Consider the following 24,094-nt stretch of genomic DNA (forward strand, 5'->3'; position numbering starts at 1 on the left):
TTAAGGGTATTTTAGGGAGCTCCAGTAACGAAGCCTCATCCAGTTTCCCTGACTTATCCAAAAAACTAGAAAGTTCAAAGTAATTGGCGGCAGTAGACCCTTCAAAAAGGCTTTCCTTTTCCCTCTCCGAAAGACAATGCAGCTCGCAGGACTCCAAGCGGGTGAACTCTGGTGAGTTAGTCAGGAGCTGGACACCGTGGAGCAACAACTTCCGGTGACTTACATTATCCACACCCAGCATGACAAGATCGGAGTGGATGATGAGCTTGCACTGGGCAATGCAGTCGTAGCCATGCTCCAAAAATTTTTCTACGTACTTTTCCATCGTCAGCAGCACCAGCCAGTCCCAAACAGCTTGTCGGCACATATTGGTTTTTAAATTTTCTAAACTCGTCCTCGAAAGTCCTCGGAAAATGCAAAAGTAGTTTTTGCTTCAATATTCGGCATTGACGTTTTTTGACATTTTGTCGCGCGCTGCCGTTAAGCGGAACTAGTTCGGAGCCTAAAGCTCAATAGTGTCATCGCTAATTAAATTTAAATCTGAATAAAAGCTTTTTTATTTTTTAACAAATTAAATTTAAAGTACTTAATAATTAAACGGGAAACGCTTTTCTTAACCAAATAACAATATATAACAATTTTAATTATTTAATCAATAACAATTTATTAACAATTTGACACAAAAGCAAGAATATGCTAGATTAATACCAAAATAAGCTTTTTTTTAGTTGCAAGTTTCATAAGCTTTTCTACCTTCAAATATGGTAGATATACGACAACACTGGTTCTCGGGAACAATATATAACAATTCACCCACCTGAGAGGCCTCACTTATCTCCCGCACGCACACAACCCACATCGCCAGCAGCGCCAACCATAAGCGACCCAGCCAGAGGAGGCAGACGAAGACCGTAGCAGATACCAAAAAAGGAATACACAGTGTCAGCATGATTGCGACTATAACGAAAAAGTACCAGAATGTGGTGATTAGCACGGGCAACATCATCAACACGGAGCTTGGCCAGCGCAAGTCCAACGAGGAGCTGTACGACGGCCTGCAAATAACGCTCCACAGCGACCCGAGTGAGGAGCGCGTGGTGGCGGAGGTACAGATCGACGAACAGCACGGCCGGGTGCAGCGGGCTACTCAGGAGCTGAACAGTCGCCTGACGGAGAACGGACGCAATGAGATTAGCATCGGCGCCAAGATATTCCTCAACCGCAACTCCACGGATTGCGTCAAGCAGGCGGTTGAGGCGCTGCTAAACATACTCAACGTAACGCATGTGGACAACGTGGTGCTAGCCTACCACCCAAACGCCAGTGCGGTTGCTAGCGCAACGTCAGCGGCCACAACAGGACCAGCCAAATCGCCCTGTTCCGAGGGGGGCTCTGCACCGGCCAGCGCCAGCAACTGGAGCCTACGCAACGGAACCGAGGGACTGTCGGAGCTGAAGGAGCTGTACCAGACCCTGGAGCAGTACGCACTCAATAAGCAGATCACGCAGCTGGGCATCGCAGATCTGGATGCAGCGGCGCTGGAGAAGCTTCACACAACCGCCCAAGTGGCCCCAACGATTGCCCAGGTGAATCTGTCCACCTGCTGCGTGGTGCCGCCGGAGCTGCAGGAGTTTTGCGCCGCCCACGACATCCAGCTGAATACGCACAGCGACCCGGAGCTGCTGCTGCCCGAGGAACAGTTCGCCGGACTGGCGCCCGGCTACACAATCGACTGGTCACTTCGCTACCAGGTGCACGTCCGCTGCCGCGGCGTGCTCACTGCCAAAGGCTACATTGTGGGCGCCTCGCGGGCCAGTGCTTAGGATTAATCCCGATCAGATGCTAGATTATAGTTTTTATGTTTGTATGTATGCTCGTATGCTGTGTGTAGTGGTGTACTTATTGTTTGTTATACAAAACCCCGATGAGGATTCGAAGCCGATCGATTGATTTTACTGTAAACGATTTTCAATACCTATTCTGAACATAAAACGTTTCAAAAACGGCAATTAGCTATTCAGTATTTTGTATTCTGTATTCTGTACTCTGTGTCACTTGCTTCCAGTTCCCAGCTGCCGGCTACCGTGGGTCAGAGAGTCGAACACGGACCGGTTTGGCTCGCTAGCTCGCTCGCAAATTAAGTATACGCCCAGTTGGTGTAATTTACATATATGCTGAGACCGCCGACAATTGCAAGCGCTCTTGGCGACTTCCTCCTTCCCCGTTGTGGCTTGTTATTTTCTCTGGCTAATCGCAGTCTAGGGCCTCCACTTCTGTTGGACTCAAATCTAATTAAAGGCAGACGCGTCTCGCCTGACGACCCATCCAGATCACGTGGCTTACCCCCGCTCGCTCGCTTACTTTTCAATACGACAAAAATAATAAAAAAGGGGAAGAAAAAACTGGCAGCCGATTAGAATATATATTATTTTTATACAGCGGCAGATATTTTAAATATATAACTGCTGATTGAGATGGTATCAGCGGAAGCCTAGGTGCAACAAGCAACGGTCATAAATCCAACACTAATAATAAATGAAAAGTGTTAACAAAAAAATGCGAGGCTGACGGATGAAACTAATCAGTTGGCTTTATTTACAATGGCCGTATACATCTGGAGTGAGCCAAGACTGGAAGAGATTGGGAGGTGGAGTGTGGAGGGCGGAGGCCCTGTAAGTGGCCCACTTAATTGACAGCTGGAGGAAGTTCGTGGACGGAGGAACGTGGACGAATGGTTTATTAATGAGCGCGACAAGAAACTAGGCCGAACGTGTAATTTAGGGCCAAAGTTCAAGGACCATGTGCCTGGTGTTCTAATGTGTGTATCTTAATAAAAGTACTCGAAAAAACCCCAATAAAAATAGATATGTGTTGGAATGGAAATACAAACAATAAGCACACTTATCGCTCTGGCTCTCCCACTAGAATGACTTGTATGTTTCTGAAATCCCCAACAGAACGAGAACGAGAGCGGGAGAGAGTGTAGAGTGTAGAGATAGCTGGAGCTGCTGCTGACTCAATAAAACAACTTGTTTCCCGATCTTTTACAGCTCCGGGCTTGTCCATACATGATGACGCATCGGCACTAGCAACATGTTGTCTCAATGCTGGCAACAAGTGGAGAGAAGCCTCTGGAACACAATCAAGACCCCCCCCCCAGACACCGGGCCCAAGTGGAAACTGGTGAAATGTTGGGGCCATAAGGCGGCCATAATCAGCTCACTATCAGTATTAGTTATTTTTCCATTTTGTAAGACAAAACCGCATCCAAGTGCAATTGCTTGATAAGCCCACCACACACGGCGTATACGTAACCGGGCGGCTATAAACCATATCCATTATAAGAGGGAGAGCCCCGCTGCTGCTCATTCATCATTATGTTCCGGCTGAGCTGAGCTGAAATGATTCTGCACTTTCCGATGAACACAATTAGGGCGGGTATCCGGATTCCAGAACTTTCCAGAGCCCACCCACACCGACCGAGTCATGCAAAACAAGCATTTGTAATTACACCATAACAATTGTTGAGTCTTTATTAGTTTAATTGAATATTCTTTGAATGCTTCGTACTCATCTTATCCTTACCAAAGCTAGTTGCCCTCATGTTTTGCTCTCTTTTTTCCTGGTTTTTCTTCCTTTTAACTTTAATGTTTGATTACACAGTGAGTCGATAACATGAATGTACTGACATTGATAGGTTTCATCGTCTCTGTGTTATCTAAAATTACAGGAATTGTCTGCGTTGATGTGTTTTTCATGCTCATATTTCATCCCTATGCGGAAAGACTACAACATCTATCGTACAATGCTGGCGATTGGTTACATTTACATTTGGCCTTTGCATTTTTTGTAGGCCATTAACAATTAGCTACAATTAGATTGCATCGTAAAAACTAATCTCACTTGGATCGCGCAATTCAAAATAATACTCTGTATAATTTCGCTCCATTCGAATTCGAAAACCAAACGCTCTTTGCTGGGGACGGACGCTGTCTGACAATTGAAATCGCTTTTAATTGGCATTCCGAATTAACAACAAACTGAAACTGGCCACTCGTGCACTCAACTTGGAACTTGTTTACATTCGTTGTACGTTTCCATTCCGGGGACCATTACCATTCGAATCGAGGCAACTGGGTGACGGTGGCTGTGGCGGCAATGGCAATACAATTTTGAAACCGGGCTGTGGTGGCATTAACGCAAGGAGGGAGGGCATCCTGGTACGGGTATCCTTTTCTGGTCAAGCCTTAGCTACGTTCGTTGCTGTTGGTGCTGCGTGGAGCCCTAGGACTGGTAAACCATATAGTAAAAATGTATCAAAATCGTCTTTATCGCCATCTCGAAAAACAAGAGAAAACGTACAAAAATCGTTTGTTGGTCGTAGACATCTTAAATAGTTCGATATCTGTGTTCTGGACTCGTGTGTTGCACATTCTTTTAAAGTAAGTGTTCTCGTCTAGTTTCTCATAAGATTCAAAATGTATACACATTCCACGACCTGTCTGCCTAAACATGCACTCTAAATTCGACGGAAATAAATTGGTTTTTGGGACATGAGCTTGACAATGAAACAGTTTCTTTGCCTACGGTTCACAACAAACGGGTTTATCTCCGAATAGTTTCCTCTAAGTACTTATGGTACGTCCTATTGAGAGAGTATATAGAGTAGAGTAGTTATTTATAGACACATACGGCTTTGCACATTGGAAAAAGCCACGTTAATAGAATCGAATTGTTTCCAAGTGGGTCAACGGTTGAGTAGATTGTGTGGAAATGGGAACAGGATTACTACGTCCAACTACATGGTGGAGTAGATAAGGTCCGGACTTGGAGTTCTCTTTGCTACATTTAATAAATACAGACATTTTAATTTCAATTTTGCAGTTACCCATTTACTGTTTTGAACATTTTCTTGTTGTGCCAATCAGTATATATATATTTTTAAAAAATATTTCCCGTTTTCGTTATCTTTTGTTTTTCGTTTACATACTAAGCAATCGATTACAGCTAAAGTATTTGTTAAATCCAATGGAATTGCAATTTGTCAAGAACACACAAAACATCAAGACATCAAGAGTGACACTTAAAATGCATATTGACATCTGTTCTCTGTTTCGTTTGGTTTCGTGTTCCGTGTTCCGTGTTTACCGATTTTTAACATTTAGATCAAAAATAGTGCCCCTAAAAATGCCACAAAAATACAATCAAAACATTTGTTTACTAAACTACAAATACATACAATAAAATACATTGATGCACGCATAATATTTATATAACATACATACTACTTATGTACGGTTGTAACCTTCTCTTTACTCTAGAACAACTGTTATATCTTAGTCTGATTCGTGTGTGTGTTTGGGTAATGTTGGATGTATAACTACTCAAAATATAATACCGCTTCAAATACAATTTCATCAGTTTGCCATTCCGGCATACATAAGTAATTCAGTCTAATTTGGGAGTTGTTGGTCAACGATCATTGCCCTGGAGAGGGGTGGGAGGAGTTGGGAATTGGGAAACCCAAAAACCGAACCAAAACACAACAAAATTTACAAGACCTGGAACGGACCGATAGGCGAATTCTGGAATGTCAGATAAATCTCCAAAGGTTTCAAATTAAAACTAAGAGAGCGTGAATAATTATCTCAGCTTCTTTCCCATTTCTTTTCCTTTCCATTCTCTAGAGATTTCTTTGTCCCTCGATTATCCTTCTATTCTTGTATCAGGTTCCAAAGTTTAGATCAAATGCGACTTCCGGTTGGAGTGCTCGATGGCCGCCAGCAGCTCGTGCTTCTTGCGCACGTAGAGTCGCCCCTTCTTCCAGGGATTCTGCAGCTGCAGCGGCTTAAAGTCATCCCGCAGGCAGCGCTCTCGTGCCCCAATCACCGCCACCAGGCAGAAGTTCTCCAGCACCTCGGGCCCGTAGATGGGTCCGTTGTTTCCCTTTAGCACCACCGCCATGTTGAGCTGCTTCACCACCAGATTGATCACTTCGCGGGCCGTTGTCTTGGGGGTGACATGCAGCTTCAGGCTGGTTCCACTGGCCAGTCCCGTGTTGTAGGCGGTGTACACTTGGATTATTCCCGGTGCCTGCTCAGTGTTCAGGCTGGAGCAGCTAGCCGAGTCCTCCTCGCTACTCTGTCGCGACAAACTCTTCATGGAGGAAGCCTTTGAGGTACTGGGCATCGGCTCCTCACCACCCACGGCTCTTAGCTCGGCTAGGGTGCTCTTCAGATAGGGTCCACCTTCACGTAGGTTTGCACTGGAGGCTGCCTTGGCGGCTGGCTTCAGCGGTTTGTGCTCCAAGTCCGTGGCGAAGGCGCCATTGCCGCTCCTCAAGGAAACACTAGATCCAGCCAGATACGGAGCCGAGCTGGAGCTGTGCACTGTGATTAAAGGAGCAGCGTGTGGTGCGATGTTGGAGCTGGTGCGCTTTCTTTGGGCTGCCAAAGCCTGGGAGTTCCGCAGCGCATCCGCCAAGGTGTCATCGGAGCGTGATGGAGGAATGGCGAACACACTGTTCGTGCTATTGCCATCTGAGGCAGAGTCTACGGCAGAGTAAAAGCTCCGCGCCGTGTACGTGGAGCTCATGGAGTCCCCGCTGTTCTTCCTGAGGGACACCTCCGAGCAAATGGATCCTCCATATTCGCTGATCGTGGAGACTTGCAGAAGTTGCTGCTGCTGGTTTTGGGGCGGCTGCTGTTGCTGGGACTCTTGGTGTGTAGAAACTTGATTGGATGCTGGCTCCACAGGAGTTATTGCACTTAAGCCCAGATTCTGTTCCGACTTTGAGTGCTCCGGCTTGGCCTGCGCCGGATCCTCGTTGGTCCCTGGTCCCGGCCAACTACCTCGACCTGTACCCGTTTTGGAGAACTTGCTCTCGCGGATGGGCAGTTGTAGCAACTGTTTGCTGGCGGAACCTGCCGCCGTTGCCGATACCGATTCGTCTTGCCGCTGCTGAGCAAAGTCCAGGATCTCACGCATTGCCAGCGAGGGCTGGGCGCTTTTATTGCGCGCATAAGCCACCACGTCCATCAGCCAGCGAACGCTCTTCCACACGATCGTTAGGCTGGAACTGAGCTCTTGCAGGGTTGCCAGTCGCTCCTTGGCCGCCTGCAGTTCACTGCTGGAGAAGGCTTCGCGCAGGGCGTGTGTGGCCAGCGCCGTGTCCAACTCAAGGATGCAGGAGAGGCGGGCGTACTTCTGAATAATGGCTGGCTGGTAGGTGCGCAGGTGGATCATCTCGAAGGCTTGTATACTCAGGCTGGCCAGGTCATCCCTCTGCAGGAGCAGCTCAGATTGTCCGGGCACGGCGCAGGAGGCTTCGGCGGATGGACAGACCACCAGGAAGCTGATGTCAGGACTATGCTCTATCACCTCCACGTCGTACAGGCGGTGGGTAGTCGCATCAGAGGCCTTGATGTTCATGTTGGCGAACAGCTTGTGCATCGCATTGGTGAGATCGTATAGGAAGAGGCGCTGTACCTCGGAGGTCGCTGCTCCACCGGAAGCCGTATCTGTTCCCGGAGAGCTAAAGTCCAGCGGCAAGCGAAGGGGATCGCTGGTGCAACGGTGGAGCACCTGCCATTCCTCGGCCGTTATGTGGCTATTCTCGCGCACTTTGCAGTGCGGCAGTACATTGGGCGTTTTCACGGGCACCACTACCTGGATCTGGTCCATGGAGCACTGCATCTTTAAGTAGCCCAAATAGAGCCCGGGCTCTAGGCGCTGCAGAGCAGCTTGCTGGTAATGCAGCTGATCGCCAATAGACGATATAAGCAGTTCGTTGATGGTATAGTCCTCGTGCAGGGCGCCGAGCTTCTTCTGCAGCTTGCTGACCGGGAGCCAGCGAGAGTTCAGGATGGAGACGGCCTTTTGGCTCTTGACAGACTGTACGCAGGTCAGCACCACTGTGCCCTGTGCATCTTTCAATGGTTTGAAGTACAGCTGACCCAAGTCAGTGAAGCCCAGTGCTGATTGCATCTGGCAGACCGCCGACAGGAGCTTGGTGCGGAAGTGAACGGCGGAGGTGAGGTTGCGCTCCATATCCGAGCGAAGTGACTTCACATCGTCCCAGGTGCAGGCCACCTTCATTAGCCAGTAGTAGTCCATGTGCAGGGCACTGGGATAGGATTCATCAATCTCAATGACGGGCGGAAAGTCCTCGCTGGTCACTAGGACTTTGTCATCGCAGTGGACAATGCAAGAGAAGTAAATGCCACTGTTTGGAAAAGGATAAAGAAAAGCATTAAGGAAGGGTTTGAAATTAAATTTCTTTTAAACCTACCGCCTTAGGGTCTTCTGAAACTTGGAGGTGACTGAAAATAACTGCTTGATAGTGGTTTTCTTTTTGGGATTCCGTCGCTGGCCGCTTGCCGGATCCAGGGTCAGCTCGGAGACGTCGGCGGGTCGCGCCAGACGAACGGCGGTAAATAGATTGTCCAGGATGCGGTGGCGGCCAACAAAACGATCCTCCCGATTATCCAAATCTCGCCAGGCTGTTCCAATATTATCACTTAAAATTGAGTGCCGTTTAATTGTAAACGTTAACTTACTTGAGGGCACCACACTGGCGGGCACAGAGGTTCTATAGGCGCCCCATCCCTTGACATTGCCGCACGCGGCACGCAGGAAATAGCGACGCCCTTGGGTAAGTCCCGATATGTGACACTGAGCGCCCATTGTGCCGTGGAAGCTAATCCACTCCAGCAATTCACTCTCACCCACAACGTTATTGAAGTCCGCGCGGGTTGACCATTGAACTGTGTATAAATAATGAATTAATTAAGACTTAGAGTTTCAAATCTAAATTACTCTAATTAAAGCTCTGTGAAGAACCACTTCTGCAATTATTCAAGCATTGTTTTATCAACAAACGAACCCCCTCCAATTAAGCAATAGTTTAATAAAACAGACAGCGGGAATTGAATCAAGAATTAGGTTCACCGCAACACAGCAGAATAACCACAATCACTGGCCCAATCCCTTTGAGCTGCCGACTGTCGCAGCCACTTGACATTGCAACAGCTGCGGTTTACCTTTGAATTTCGTGCCGATGGCCCCCTCGAAGGGCTCCAGGATTTGGACGCTAATGGAGTTGTCGCCGGTGACGTCAACGACCACAGAGGCGGGTGCATCTGGAGGGCGAGCCTGGTCCCAGCCAAGCTGCAGACGCCGCAACCCCTTGACTCGGCGTTCCCAAATACCGATCTGCTTCTCCACCTCACTGCCCGTGCAGCCGGTCACCGAGGCGCTTGAGTTGCCTGCAGAGAACGGGAACAATCGCTGATTAAGAGCCCACTCAATCCGATGGCTCGATGCCGGCCACTCACCAATTATGATGCTCGAGATAGAGGGACGTGAGGCAAACATTGGTGGGCACAGACCCTCCGGTCCGCTCAGATCATGGATGCGCGACTCGGCGTCCTTGAGCAGGCCGTTTAGCTTGGTGCCTATGGTGTCCACGGAAACTGCAATGCAAATTTAAATTGATCGGTGAAATGAACAGTCAATTGACTATAAACTAAGGCACTTTACATTGTGAGCCCTCCATGGCGCCGTGCTGCAGCAGCATCCTGGTCATGGAGCGATTATTGCTTAGAACGGCCAAATCCAGGGCGGATAGTCCATCGTTGTTGATGCTGGGGAAATTATAGAATAATTATAATTATTTTAAATAAACCTAGTATATTTTTGAAGACTATATCGTGCATAAATGAAAGCTTACCTATTCACATCCACATCGGTTGACTCCAGAATGGTACGAGCCTTTTCGAGATGACCATGCTCCACCGCCGAGAACAGAGCTGTGAATGAATAAGAGGTAATATACAGTTATTAACAACTCGTATAAACAGTATTTGGGATTGGAAAAGTAACTCGTAATGCTTAAAGTGGCGATGCGTGCCAAGTATCTGAGAGTGGAATTGTTTTTAGGCCCATACCATGCAAGTGCAGATTGCTCTGCGTCAGCTTATCCAGCTGGGCTTGGGCCAGCTTCAGCTGTTTCTTTGTCATTTTACTGGCCCGCGGATGAGGTGTGTTTCCCGGGATCTTGGTGCGCAGCTGCACCGGCTGCCTGTGCACGGCGAGTTGCTGCTGCACATTCCCGGATGCATTCTCGTCTCCGGCGCCCAGGGGCGGAGAGTCCAATTCCGAGGAGTCTGTCTCTTCATGATCGTCCCGCAGCTTGGCGTTCTTGGGTTGGGAATGGCGCGAGATGCAGAGCTGCGACTGCGATTGTGATGCCGCCTCGGAACGCGAGTGGGGCAGCAGGAATTCCATTTCCTTGAGATCCTGAGAGTGGCAGGAGATGGCAGTTCGTATCTTGGCTACCGTTGCATGCTGAGTCAGCTGTTCCGACCAGCGACTGGTGGAAAGCAGGGGTGCTGGATAGTAGGTGGGATAGTCTTCCTGGTTGTTGTTGTTCTTCCCAGCACTCGGATTTCCCGGCTTTTCCCGCAGCCTGACCACACTATCACTGTCACTCTCGCGCTTATCTTGGGGCAATATGTTGTCTGTGTCGAGGGGATTGTGTGAAATAAACATAAATAATGGGAAATAAAATTGGATGCAAAAATGAAAATCAAATATAACTTAAATATAAATTAAACGGAGGTGTGTGTGTGTGTGTGAATAAATATTTACAATGGCAAATGACCAGGCTCACCACGTGTCTGTTTATCGTAGCAGATATATATAATGCACGGCTGTGTGTGAGTGGAAATGTAATTACAATAATTGTTGTTGCTGTTGCTGCGTTTGCGATTAATAAAATATTAAACATAAATGCCGTTTCTCCTATTCATCGCCGCTATTATTCTATGCGATTCGGAATTTCCGCCGATGACCAAAGCCAATTAAATTAATTATGCGCAAACCGTTGTGGATGCAAGTTATGTGTGTAGTTGAATGGGTTTCGAGTGTATGTTGGAGGAGTGTGTTTAGTGTGTGAGTGTGTTAAGTCATGTCTCCATGCAGCCACCCACCTGGTCCCGAATTAAACGCACCCGCCAGCTCAGCAAAGCCACCCACCCACCAATTTTCCATAGCTGCTCCCTCGCACTTTTCATTGCCGTCCCAATTGACGTTAATTCCCCGCTTCCAGTTCTGTACAGCAGATACACCGAGAAGCCAATTTAAGAAACAAAACTCTTGATTGAAGAATGGTTTACCCTCAATATATTGTTACACTTGATTAAGAAAGTTTTTCTTAAGGAAAATGTTGATTTAAGAAACTGTTTTACTACAAATACAAATATTATTTGGCTTTTAAATTGTATAAGATTTATATTAATTATAACGAGTTCTTGATAACTTCAGAAAATAAAACTAACCAAGTTAATTTTTGTAATGTTAATATGTCCAGTTGGTAACTTTGTAAGTGAAGCTTGAATTTACATATGCGATTACATGACAGATTTAAGATCTTCCAAGAACAAAACATTCTTCAATCAAAAATGTATCTTCTTAAATAGGTATTTTCCCAGTGTATATATGGATTGTGAGAGAATTTATGATGATATATGGGGGCGTTGCAGTTTTTAATTACCCCTCATAGGGGGCTGCACATACGGGTTAAGGGCGGGCAGGCAGAGAACTACCGATCTCTTACCATCGATGGCATAGTGGCTGTGCCGACGTTGCTGTTGTGCCGACACCGACGGCGACGATGACGAGGAGGTGGCCCGATGCGGGGACACTTTCAATTGACAGAACCTGGTCAGCTCGTTGAGCGTGTGAAACGATTTTTGGCGCACAAATACCGCCGGAGAGCGGAGACAGCTGCTCATCTGGAGCTTGTGCGGATGATTGGGGGCTTTATTGCTATCGCTGTGGTAGCATCTGCAAGAGCACACAACATTAACGACCCGATTTGGCCATGGATTAAGCCAGTTTATAGTGCCTTCACATGTGTGCAGCAGTATCTATGTATTTATGCACACTCATGAAATGAATATTCATCCTCAAGCTACCAACTTCCATCTCCCACTCGTTTTACGGGTTTCGCCTCTTCGGTTGTAAACAAATGAAATGCAAACGAGTTACGGGGAAATCGGTTTCGTGATGTAATCATAATTCACGGGGATATCTGACCTGGGAAACCCTACCCTTGAGATGTACACACACAGCTGCTGCCTCACTTTTGCCTAACAAATAGTTCGTTGACCTACTTGAGAAGTAATAAAAGTCCCGAATCAAAACTTGATGGGCAAATGTGCAATAAAAATGTTTGGCAAAACGCACGCGAAGAAATCAGAATAAACATTTATGGTAAAACATGTCACTGAAGCACAGTTTTAGTTGCTTTTTAAGCTGGTACTTAATGAGAGATTTTATTGATTGAGAATCCTCTTGTGGTGGAATTATTTGTATAAGTAAGAATCCTATTAAAATCCTTCCAAAAATGGGAACCACTTTGACCCATCGCTCCCGGGAATTTCACTGAATAACTCTTAGTTTTCATTCTTTTAGAAATGATTTGGCGGCCACCAATTTCAGGTAGAGAAGAATCACAAAATTCCATTGAATCATTTTTACCTGTCACTTAATCCAGGTTTTGATTGCTTGGAAAGGAACATGCCTTTTTATTTGAAGCACAGATACATTTCCTGTTGTGACACAAGTACTGAGAACGGTCTTGTTTGGAATCTTGGATTCATTTTCTAGTTTTATTGGAATGCTTATCTTAATTATAACACTTTAAAATCACCGAAAGGGTGGAAAAGTCTTTCCGTTCGGGAAAAGTTCTAAAAATTTTCATATTCCGTATACTTTCAATGGCCTTTTTCACACTTTGTAAAGGGGTCCAGCACTTAAATCACTATTCAATTTTTCTTTTGAGAATTCTGAAAGGGTAAGGAAGGACACCTACGACTGTTCAGGTAAGGCATCGGCTTCCGAATGGTGGCCGTGCGCATGCGCGTCGTTCCGTAGATGCCCTGATGGGCATGTCTGGTGATATCCGCCAGCACGGTACTAGACTCCTCACCGCTGAAGGTCCGTTCCAAATCTGAGTCCAGGGTAGCCTTTGGTGCCTCAGCCGGACGGCAGAAGCTCTCGGGGATCTGCAGTAGCTTGCAGGCCTTCCGCGGTAGAGTTGCACCCACTGGGAGCGTGGACATAAGGCGTTCGATTCCCAGTTCCTCTGAGTCACAGGATTCAGTGCTCATCTCTCGATGAAGGGGCACAAATTGGCTCTTGCCTTTCACTTTAGTGGTCAGCACTGCCACCGCGTCCAGGTCGCCCAGCATTCTCAATGCTTTGGCTGCTTTGCTCTTGTCCAATGTCGAGGATCCTCGGCCGCTGCGGCTGCGCATGTGCAGCTGGGTGCGAAGCTTAAAGGGCGACTGCAGCGGCAGGGCGGGGCTGTGCAGTTTGCTCTTCAGCCGCCGGAGCGAGGAGCGGACGGAGTGAGAGCGACGTAGGGCGGGCAGGGAGTCTCCGCTCTCGTCCTTGTCGTTTTTTTGAGGCGTCACTATATCTGCTGATGTAGCTGCAGCCGCTGTCGCCTGCTGATCCTTGAGCTTGGCATAGAAACTCAGAGCCTTGCGTCGCTCCATTGGTCACGGGAACTGGTTCACTTTTCTCTCAATTTATGATTGTTTTTATTTTTTATGTGTGCTATTCCTTGAATTTTTCTTTAAAGGAAGGTAAACCCCCTAGATGTAAGTTTTTCCGTATCTCAGTCTGGGTTTTTATGCCAGGATTTTCCGTTGTGCGCGTCGCGTGGTTCAAACTCGAACTGAGAGCAGAATCGGGATGTGATTCGTGAGTAACTCACACAGTTGGCAGGCTCTCAGGGTCTCTGTTTTCAGTTATATCCCTCTCACGTTCTCTTTCGTACAGTCGAGGCCTTGAAAATAGTTTATATACTCGTTTTTTTATAATTTATTCGTTTCTACACATTATTTTCAATCATTTAAGATTTGCAATTAAACGTAATTGAGATACTTTTTACTATAAAATAAATCTTTATTTGTTGGATAATTTAAGGTAACTGTTTTAGAGGTTTCAAAATGTTTTTTCAGTTGTTGTTATATATTTTCCTTCACTAATAATATGCCCGCTGCTGTGTAGGGTAGCCCTCCTCCCTCTCGAACTCTCTCCCAACTCCGTTCTCAGCACGCTACCTACCCTTAAAGGTTGTTTTCAGGAAATATCGTTCGCCCAATCTACTTGATCCCTGTTTACTGGACTTCGCGCTTTTGGTTTAAATTTAGACGGGCCGCGATATACGAATATGTACCTGCCTTCAAACTCGCTTAAGCTGCCGCGGTTCCCGAAAAATACCTAAGGATGCTGCCGCTCGGGTCCGTGTGTGCGCTGTATGTGCTGCTGTTGTAAAATCAATTATCGGGTATTTCGAGCATCGTAAACCGAACACAAATAAGCTGGGGTCCTTGGAGGACAAATACTGCTCCTGCGGCTGTTGTGTCTTCGATCCCTGGCCCTGATTTATCGACGTCTGTCGACGGCTGCGAGGTGTCGTTGTCGCCTCGGGAAATGAAGACAAATGGAACAAATGAAATTTGTGTCTCGTCTAGGATTCGACGGGAGTCAGTCCTTGATTAGCTCCGAAATGGAAAACTAATTGGAACGAAGAGTTCCCATACCTCCATCGAACCGAAACTGGTTTCATTTTTCAAATTGCTTCCCATTTATGTGTGTATGTGTTTTCGCCTGATTCCCATTTGCTTGCTAATTTTAGACATTGTCCCATGCGAATGAATGAGAGTCGCCCGCCGCATGCTGCTGCTGCTTTTGGTCCACCTGTCAACAGCCACTTAGCTCCCCGTAATACTGGGAATTAGTGTGTCTCGGAAACGGTTTATTAATATTTAAACGTTTTGGGCGAGGTCAGAGACGAAGGGCACTGCGGTGACTAAGCCAAAACAGAGACTTAGATTCAGATTGAAGCTGTCGTTTCGTAAACATATTAACAATTGATTCACCGCGAACTAGAAAGCTATGTCATTGGTATATTCACATATATGATTATCTTTTTAAGCTAGGTATATTTGTATCTTTTGATAAGGGTACCATATAGCATTATTTTATACAATTTATATTGCCTTGAAATTTTAACGCTAATCAGGTTCTCTGATTGTAATGTATAGTGATTATTTCTCGTCACGGTTTCCATAGTAGTTTAATTGCACTTGAATAAAAGTAAAACAATAGAGCACTGAAAACCAGTTTAATGGCCAAGACTTCGAAGTGTAATTTTCTTAAAAAAGTAAAAAACAATTTTGTACAGAGAATTGATTGATGATAACTTTGTAATTGATGAGCTGCTGGCTATAAATCATATAACGAACCTCGCCAAAATACACTTTAAAGAGTTATTAATAATGAAGAATATATTTCTTAAACACAAGGATGGCTGACAATGTCCTCTGACACGTACCGGCTCAGCTTAGGGCTATTTAACTGATACTATCCAGGCGTGAAGTCGCCCTTCCCCCGCTCAAATCAAACTAAACTGTCAATTGAGGGCGTGCAATAAATAAAATTTGCTGACCCATAAACTTGAAAAAAAAAGCATGACAGTAGCGGAGGGGATAGAGCTGAATATGAGGGAGGGAGCCCAGGGGCCCTCGGTTTTGCAATTGCAGGATAATAAAATTTATGAAGCTACGCCGCACGAAATTGCCCAACATAAATCACAGGCAACGCTCTCGACGACAGCGCCAGCGGTGGAGTGGGATGATATGAGAGGAGAGAGGACAGGACAGAGGTCATCCAGGACCTCCCATTGTAGCCCCAAAATCTTCCCTTGCAGACAAAACAACATAATCCACTTAATAGAGACGACAACAGAGTCCCAATAATGGGGTTTCCTGACAGGCGACAGGAGAGGAGACCCCCCCCCCAGCCATCCTTTAAGCTTGAACCCTCTGCCAGAGACCCTCTGTAAATTATGCCGATTTCATCTTACATTCTGCGCTGTCATAATTGTCAAATCTACCACACATTTGGCAAACTTATGAGCAGCCAAGCGAGCGAGCAACCAAGCATTTTCGACTTAATTTAAATAAATTTGCCGCTTCCTCAATAAAAGCCCGGAGAACGCTGTGCCTCTGAAGTCTCCTCCTCAGCCCGGAGTCGAGTTGGAAGTGAGGAGAAAAGGCGAGGAACCTCGGCTGGCAGGCAGACAGACAAGCGCAGACAAAAAGCATATTTTATATGTCTCTGATTTCGAGTGCAAATCGCATTATGAGGAGTTCAGCGGAAACGCTAATTGAATTTAAGTAACCAGACCCCAAGGCATTCCGACGGGATAAAGTGGGGACGCTGGGGGACGGGAACTTGACCTTTGTCTCAGCAATCAGTAAACGCATTTAATTCTATTGGTTTACTGTGCCAAATCACGAAACTAATGTATTCATATTAATCAGATATGCAAATTGGACCCTCGTCGCTATCGCAAGAGCCAAAAAATAACTTGGGAAGAATGAAAAAACCAACACACACTCACTCATTTGAAATGCGGACGGAAAAAGTCCAAGCCAAAATGGCAATAAACGTTTCGACCGGGTCACTCGGACTCTCCCGACTTCCTGGCCCATTTTCCCATGCCATCTTCCGCTTGATCCGCTGTGGAAACAAACACAAACCAATAAGCCAGCATTTAAAATTATGTAAATCCAGCGCGATTTGCACAAACTTTTTGCCGCTGGTTTTTTTGGATTTCTTTTTTTTTTGGGCAGGGTCAAGGCGCAAATCTGCCGTGCATAAAGGGATCTCGGTTTTTGCGTTGATTTTTTTTTGTTCGGTGGACTGCTGGCCCGCAAATTGAAAAGTTTATGCGGGATGTTGAAACGTGGCTGGGAAGCAGGGGAGGGGATGTACTATTAACATGACTAAATAAGCATACTCAAAAAAAAAGTTCAAAAGCCAAAAACGAACTTTGGTTTCACTAATTTCCTAAGCCTTTTGCCAATTGTAGCTTATCATAATATTTATTTTCTATTTTTTTTACCTAACGAGTTCCCCAAGCTTTAATAAGTGTTACTTTTTGTATTTACTCACTTTGTTAAGCAGTTGATTTAAGCCTGGTTAAAGCTTTTTTGGTTACTACGTTTTATATTTAAAGATGATAAATTTTATTCTGATTTTAATAATATGTTGCTACGTCCTTTTTCAATAGAACTTCTTAAACAAGGCGCCTAATTGATTCGATTTATTTATTAAGGTTTGTGAATTCAATTTCTCGGAAAATACTTTATTGAGTTTCCCGTTGGTTTCTTAGAATTAAACGCCTCCTAACAATTTCCGTAAAAGACCCAATAGAGGTACCCTGTAAGACCCAAGCTCAGGCGACACATTTGGGTCACTCACACACACCAGGGCAGTGCGTGTGACCTTTAAGGGCATTAAGTTCAAAAGTTGCACAAGTTTTCTCGGCGGCAGCCACAGAGCGTTTGACATACGCCCAGAGCCATTCATTTGCATGCTCGCATGGCTATGTCTGCGTGTAGATACGGATGTATCTATGAGTGGATATCCGCTTGGGCTCGGTCTGGGGTACGGGATCCGTGCCCCGGTGCTCTCCCTTTGGACTGGGGCTCGCCGTGTGAGTTCTACGTGCTCATTGCGTTCTTTGGCTACAAACGTGACAATCGAAACTTCAATTTCGAAAAGAGCTTCAGCCGCCAAAGATATCTATTGTACGTATATGGAGGCGAAAGAATCACAGCTCTAACGACAACGGCGAGCATTTCATTTATATTGTTTGATATAAAAGTCTTTTGATTGATTTCACTCGCTTATCTGCTTTGTAAAGCGATTTCCATGAGAACAGCCGCTCCACACAGACAAAGGCTATAGCTTGGGGGCAACACATTTGGGGTCATAATGTTAGGTTCAAAGGTATTTGGTATTCGAAATTACAATACATTTTTTAAGAGTAGAATATATCTGACCTAAGGTCTTTTAACGCGAATTAAATTACTTGCTAGTAGGCAAAATACATTGAATTAATACTCTTATTTAAAGAGATACACAATTTTTAAGTGAAATACTCTAGGGTTATTACTGTGACCGCAGCTGTGGCTGTAGACATTTCTTTAGGTAACCGGAGAAGAGTCTAAGGTCAGCTGGGTTACTGGGAGCGGTGGGCGGTGGCGACGAGAGCCCTTAGACCCATTTGGCCTTCCCAATTTGCATGACTCGTTGGTCTCGTTGTTTGAAATTCGAAAATCGATGCGAGGGCCTTTAAAGAGTTGCTCCTATTACGTCCCGAGATTCAATAAATTAACATTTCTTGGAACCTAATGAGTCAGCCGTGGGTGGAGCTGTTTCCAGATCCGGTGCTAATGAAGCCATTGAATGAATGAAAGCCCAGGAAAACGCTAAATGCCCGCTTCTCGGTCTAAACGACACTAAACTGTGTTCTTGTGTGAACGAAAAATGAGATTTGTCATCCGAGGAATTAGCTGCCTTTTGTTTTCGAATCTGAGCGCTATAAAAGCTGTTCTTATTCAAATTTCGTTACCAAACAAGTCACGCTATTCCCCCATTTTGCAAGGGGGCAAACAATGTCCAGCGCCTCGAATCACACATTCTGGCGTAATCATGGGGAACACACCTACATGGGGTTGAGGAGACTAACCTTATCTGCAGACATATTATAAAATACACATCGACGACAACTGATATCTTAGCCTGGTTCTGCTTCGAGTTGTTGTTGTCTTGTTGCTTATGTATGTTTGCTTTTCAGCCATGAGCTGCGCAAGTTTCGAGCTGCCAAAACCCACAACCGCGATAACTACAACACGGACGGGCCAAGGAGAAAAAGAAGAATACTAAGAGTAAACAAACTTAAGGAATTGCTAAAAGTTACGAGCAATGTGCCACAACAAATTTTGCGATGAATTCTTTTTTAATCAAACATTTAAAACTTTTTAATAAGTGCGCAACTGCAAATAAAATAGAAAAGCAAGTGCAAACATAAACTTTGGCCTGCGGGGCGTTCTTAAGTGCTCCAGGTGTATGCCCGTCCCATTACCTCACCTTTCTTCAGGTGGCTGTGGACTTTTAAGCTTGGTTACACAGAGGGAATTAATTGGGGTTGAAGTTTAATTGAAATTCTCAGTTTTCCAATAGGTTTAAAAAAAAATACAAATATTTTACTTAGTGACACAGATTTCTTTTTTTAACCTAATAAAATTAATAAATAATAATTGCTTGTGTCAGTTGAATGTTTATGGGATACACATAGATAAATGTTAAATTTTTTCCAGTGCGTGATAGCCAGAAAAACTTATTTTTTCCGAGCTTAAAGGCTACTAACTTTCGGCATGCTCTACTTTGCACTATTTTTCGGGTAAACGAAAAACCAAAAAATGAGAGGCGAATGCGTCACTTGAACTTTATAGAGGGGGTTTGCGGAATTGTTTTGCTAAACGAACCGAGATAGTAACAACGGCCAAAAACAACCGTTAAAATATTAATGGCCAGCGTGAACTTCAGCCTCAATTGCCATTGGGAGGTTGGGTGGAAAATGGGTGGTGCAAGTGCACCATGGCGTGGGTTGGTCGGTCGGTGGCTTAGGAAAATTGCGTGCTGAGAGAAAATTTTCAGCTGTTAACTGCAGCTTTGCAGTAAACAAACCGCAAGGCACGACATGCATTCGGATAAGAAAAACCAACCGACCTGACGAGAGTTTTATTGCGACGGGTTTTTCCGAGTAACAGATGAAACATTTTCCTTTTCAGACGCCGACAACTTTGACTTTCCTGCGGTGTGAATAAACCTTGGTTAACAAAAGCCAAGACAACGCAAAAATGTTGCAATAGTTCAAGTTTTTCATGTCGTTGCATATTTCATCCCCTTCCCATTCAAAAATAAAAAAAGCACAGCAACAACAAAGAGGCTGCCTTTGGAAACGCGAGTGTTTTCGTGCAGAGGCGTACGCTTGAGATATATTATCTTAAACAAAATATGAACAGACTAGCGCACTAATTAATAAGTATATTTTTATTTGTAATATTACCAAGATTAACCTTAAAATATTACTAAAAATACTATGAACAAGAAAGGAAGCTAACTTCGGCACGCCGAAGTTTGTATACCCTTGCAGATTGGTTTTGAGGTTTATATTATAGATTTAAATGCTGAAAACACTCACAAAACAGAGTTTCATTACATGTTACCTATACTTATTATGTTTAAAGTTTGACAGTTACAGTTTTACATTTTCTCTACATCTACCGATCGGTTTATATGGCAGCTATATGATATAGTTGTCCGATTTTTATGAAATTTATACCATAATTCTAGAATAATAAAAAAAGCTTATATCTCAGAGTAGATAAACATACGTTGAAAAACAACGAAGCTATAATTTTTTTTCCTATTTATTTCTCGACCGTTCCTATGGCAGCTATATCATATAGTCGTCCGATTTTCATAAAATTTTTACCAAAATTCTGAAATAATATAAAACGGCCATATCTAAAAAATGGTGCAAAAATGTTGAAAAACAGCAAAGGTATAATTTTTTTTCGAAAAATATATCGAACATTTGTATGGCAGCTATATGATATAGTCGTCCGATCCGGCCCGTTCCGACATATATAGCAGTGAGAGCATATAGAAGACTATATGCAAAGTTTCATTCAGATAGCTTTAAAACTGAGGGACTAGTTTGCGTAGAAACAGACAGACAGACAGACGGACAGACGGACAGACAGACAGACGGACAGACGGACAGACAGACAGACGGACAGACGGACATGGCTAGATCGACTCGGCTGTTGATGCTGATCAAGAATATATATACTTTATAGGGTCGGAAATGTCTCCTTCACTGCGTTGCAAACTTCTGACTGAAATTATAATACCCTGCAAGGGTATAAAAATAGAAGGGTAGTTACAGTAACAACGAAGTCTAGTTCCTTTTCAGAATTCCCGGGGATACCATATAACTTTTTTTTAAATATATTCAAGTTAAAAAAATATATTGTTCTAACCAATAAAAAGGAGAGATCGCCTGTGAATCCTTTAGGACTTTTGTTTATAAAACCCCCCTCAGGATTAAGTCCTGCGTACGCCACTGGGTTTCTGAGTTTGTTTGTGTCTGTTTGAGGTGTAGTATGAGTGTGTGTGTGTGAGCTTACCTGTTCATTGTGCGGTGAACGTATTTAAAATTGCAGCACAAACCACTTTAATGAAAACGTCGACTGTGAATAACACAACAACAAAAAACAAGAAGACAACAACAGAGATCAGTAAGTTTGCAAAAAGCTTTTTACAGTTGCAGGGCCTCCTTGTGTGCGGGTGTGAGAGAGAGGCACTGACTGACTGTAATTATGTTGCAGCGGCACGACGAATAATAAGAAGAAGAAACATCAAGACGACAGTTTGATAGACACGTGAGTAAATTGCTCGCCCCCTTTCTCTCCCACTTGTCCCTCGGCTGCAAAAGCAAAAGTTCACTTTCGCTGCCCTTCTCTCTTTGCCTTCTTTCTCTTCGCAATTGTTTGTGCTGTCTTTTTGCAGTTTTCCGTTGTTTTTGTTGGGGCTCCCACAAAATAACAACAAGAGGAGAGTTGGACATGCAATCCAATTACCGTTAGAGTCCAACTGTCTCCCAGCAAATTGCAGTTTTTACTGGCACGTAATATTTAATTAACATTGCAAATAAACACACACACACATGATTTTCTCTTTGCCCCGCGGCTTTTTACTGTATTTTTGGGACCTTTTTACGTTTCTTTTTTAAACGAAAGCGACGCCTTTAGTTTTTTGACACTTCTTAAGCAGCACGAGCAACAACAAAACATATCTCGCTCTCTCCGAATTCGACTCTCTCCGCTACGTCGGCGCAGGTAACACAGGTAAGGCTCTCTCTCGCACACTCACACAGCGCCGCCGCAAACAGGTAGCAGCGTACATACACTTACACACACGAGAAGACGCAACAAGCGAAGCAGAAACGAAACGCTCTGAGACGCGTATTTTTCATTTGCACAATTTTCACAAATCCACAAGAAATCAGATCTTGCTCAGCACTTTCAAAGGAATAATATCGCACTTGGCTGCTGAATATGGTATTCGCCAATTAGACTGCTGCACGAGCGCTTTTCAAAAACGTAACGCTCAAATGGGATCTTATTAGCGACGCCGACGCACAGTGGGCACTCCGAACCGTTGAAAAGTTGACCGTCGACTGAGACCGACGAGTCGAGTGGCAAACGAAGTTGTTGCTTGCGCCTGCAGCTCTGCTCTGCGATCGCACAGTGGGCTGGCTAGCGACATTTTCCAAAGTAAAGAACTTAAATATGTATCTTTAATAAAGATAAGAAAATTAAGTACATTTAAATTTAAAATTTGTGTTCTTTTTCGAAACACTTACAGAGATTAATTTCTTAATTTAAATTCTCTTAGAAGACGATTTATTTTTATATTTCGATTTCTAAATTCTATGTTTTAATCTTTAGGATTTTTAATTAAATACTAGATAAGCCAAATTGTCCACTGTGCGACGCTGACGGAGACGCTGACGTCGCGTCGAAGTCGACGTAAGCGTTGGCGTTGGCCGTTAATGGTCAACGCTTCACAGTTAGTCGCAGTGTTGGCAAGAAAAATAGCTGATCGTAGCGGTAAAAAAAAACGCTAGGCTATATTTGTAAGGCAGTAAAAACAAGTAACTAACCTGCAGGCTGCAGTACAATTCATCAATATTTCATCAGCATACACGTCGGTGTTTTTAATGAATTATTGATGACGGTCCATTCAAATTACTAATCAACAGTTTAGATAAAAAAATGCATCAACATTCATGCAAAAAATGCATAATTTAATCATCAACGTTTCATTATTATTTTTATCACCAATTCATTACCTATTGATCACCATTTCATCAACAATTAATGACCTATTCATCATGACAATTGCAGCTTATACATATGTATGTACATATAAGCATCAATACATCAGCTTTTTTAGTGGTCCATGAAATGTGTTGATCTCAAAATTATTAATTATTTTTTTAGAATACACATATAAAAAAAAAACAGATTCCATGGAAAAAAGCTTAGCTTGCAACTCTGGTCAGCCGGCGACCTTTTTGTTGCAAACGCCTCTGCTGGGGGGAAGCGATAATGCAAGAGAGATTAAGGGAAACAACCCTATTCTTCAAAAGTATATTTTTTGTTATCTTGACTTAAGCCCTTGGTCTTGGAAGCAGTAGGAGCTCGTCTTTTGATTATTCATTTAAAAAATTTAATTATCTAAAGCTATTTCCTCCGGATGCCGATATAATTTCACTATAAATATTATCATGGTCCATTAAATAAATGTGTTCAAATAAAAGTAAACAAATTTATAGAATAATTCTCAGTTTACTAATTTGCATTAATCATACCTCGTCTTAACTTACGCTCTGATAGGCTTTAAAGTGTAGTTCCTCGAAAAGTTTGATCTTGAGGAACATAAAGTTTTGTTAAAAGGAAACCACTCAGGGATTTCAACCAACTTTAGCTTCAGATCTAGTAACCATTTCAACCGATTGAGCCACAAAGTACTAAAGAAAAAGTTTTCACCTTCAACTTGTACACCATTTTAAGGCCTCGAAAGTTCACTTTCGATGGTGCAATATGAAATTCACGACCTTTAATAGAGTGGAGTTACTTCAGTTTTTCATTAAATTTAGACTCTTTCCGTTCTTATTTTCAATCCTCGGGACTCAGGGCTGTGAGCTTTGAGCACTTGGGCCAAGTGGCAATTGATTTAATACCGCGCCTGCCCGGTTTTCCATCCGGAAAACTCAAGTGCGCATTTGAATTTCAATCAGCCGGCTGCAGCGAAATAAATAAGCCACCGATGACGAGAACGATGAGCTTCCTCTATTCAGTCCCACTCTTATTTGGTCGGTCGATGGGTTTAGTTCCGAACACCAATGGTGATGGGAAATTTACATTATGAGCAATAAATATACTTGTTAAAGATTTTTAGAATTCGACATGGTTTTTAACAAAATTGACAAGCAAAACAAGGGGAATTTGTTAAGGGAAATTTTCATATATAAAGAAAAATATTTTTATGAGTGTACAAAGAACCAGATACTTTCCAACTCTATTCA

General features: G+C 44.0%; 2 protein-coding genes across 7 annotated transcripts; one reads left to right on the forward strand and one right to left on the reverse strand.

The window, feature by feature from the left end:
• Nucleotides 1-765: 765 nt before the first annotated feature.
• Nucleotides 766-2,009, forward strand: Gclm (Glutamate-cysteine ligase modifier subunit). Its single transcript, XM_017179601.3, has one exon. It carries the CDS (start codon nucleotides 948-950, stop codon nucleotides 1,821-1,823), a length of 876 nt encoding a protein of 291 aa, XP_017035090.1. The 5' UTR covers nucleotides 766-947; the 3' UTR covers nucleotides 1,824-2,009.
• A 3,188-nt stretch (nucleotides 2,010-5,197) lies between these two features.
• On the reverse strand, nucleotides 5,198-22,163 carry wake (wide awake). 6 transcript variants are annotated; one of them, XM_070287276.1, is made up of 11 exons: nucleotides 21,915-22,163; nucleotides 21,129-21,191; nucleotides 11,618-11,847; nucleotides 9,948-10,520; nucleotides 9,731-9,809; nucleotides 9,541-9,644; nucleotides 9,336-9,473; nucleotides 9,042-9,266; nucleotides 8,559-8,765; nucleotides 8,291-8,501; nucleotides 5,198-8,224 (listed from the first exon to the last, which is right to left on the reverse strand). In XM_070287276.1, the coding sequence occupies exons 2-11, from the start codon at nucleotides 21,134-21,136 to the stop codon at nucleotides 5,740-5,742; spliced, it is 4,260 nt and encodes a 1,419-aa protein (XP_070143377.1). In that variant the 5' UTR covers nucleotides 21,137-21,191; nucleotides 21,915-22,163; the 3' UTR covers nucleotides 5,198-5,739. The 6 variants fall into 6 exon arrangements, with proteins under 6 accessions (XP_070143377.1, XP_070143376.1, XP_070143378.1 ...); XM_070287275.1 differs by having other exon boundaries at nucleotides 9,042-9,473; XM_070287277.1 differs by lacking the exon at nucleotides 11,618-11,847 and having other exon boundaries at nucleotides 9,042-9,473.
• Nucleotides 22,164-24,094: the final 1,931 nt, after the last annotated feature.

Source organism: Drosophila kikkawai, chromosome 3R, assembly GCF_030179895.1.
Source record: "Drosophila kikkawai strain 14028-0561.14 chromosome 3R, DkikHiC1v2, whole genome shotgun sequence".
NCBI classification, from domain to species: Eukaryota; Metazoa; Arthropoda; class Insecta; order Diptera; family Drosophilidae; genus Drosophila; species Drosophila kikkawai.

Bases quoted from the DNA above. Each gene is read 5' to 3' on its own strand.
- Gclm (XM_017179601.3), top strand. From the start codon at position 948: ATGATTGCGACTATAACGAAAAAGTACCAGAATGTGGTGATTAGCACG.
- wake (XM_017179599.3), bottom strand. From the start codon at position 13,565: ATGGAGCGACGCAAGGCTCTGAGTTTCTATGCCAAGCTCAAGGATCAG. The intron at 9,645-9,730 runs GTAAGCTTTCAT...TAATTTCCCCAG, and splicing joins ACCGATGTGGATGTGAATAG to CATCAACAACGATGGACTAT. The intron at 8,766-9,041 runs GTAAACCGCAGC...ATTTATACACAG, and splicing joins CATCGGCACGAAATTCAAAG to TTCAATGGTCAACCCGCGCG.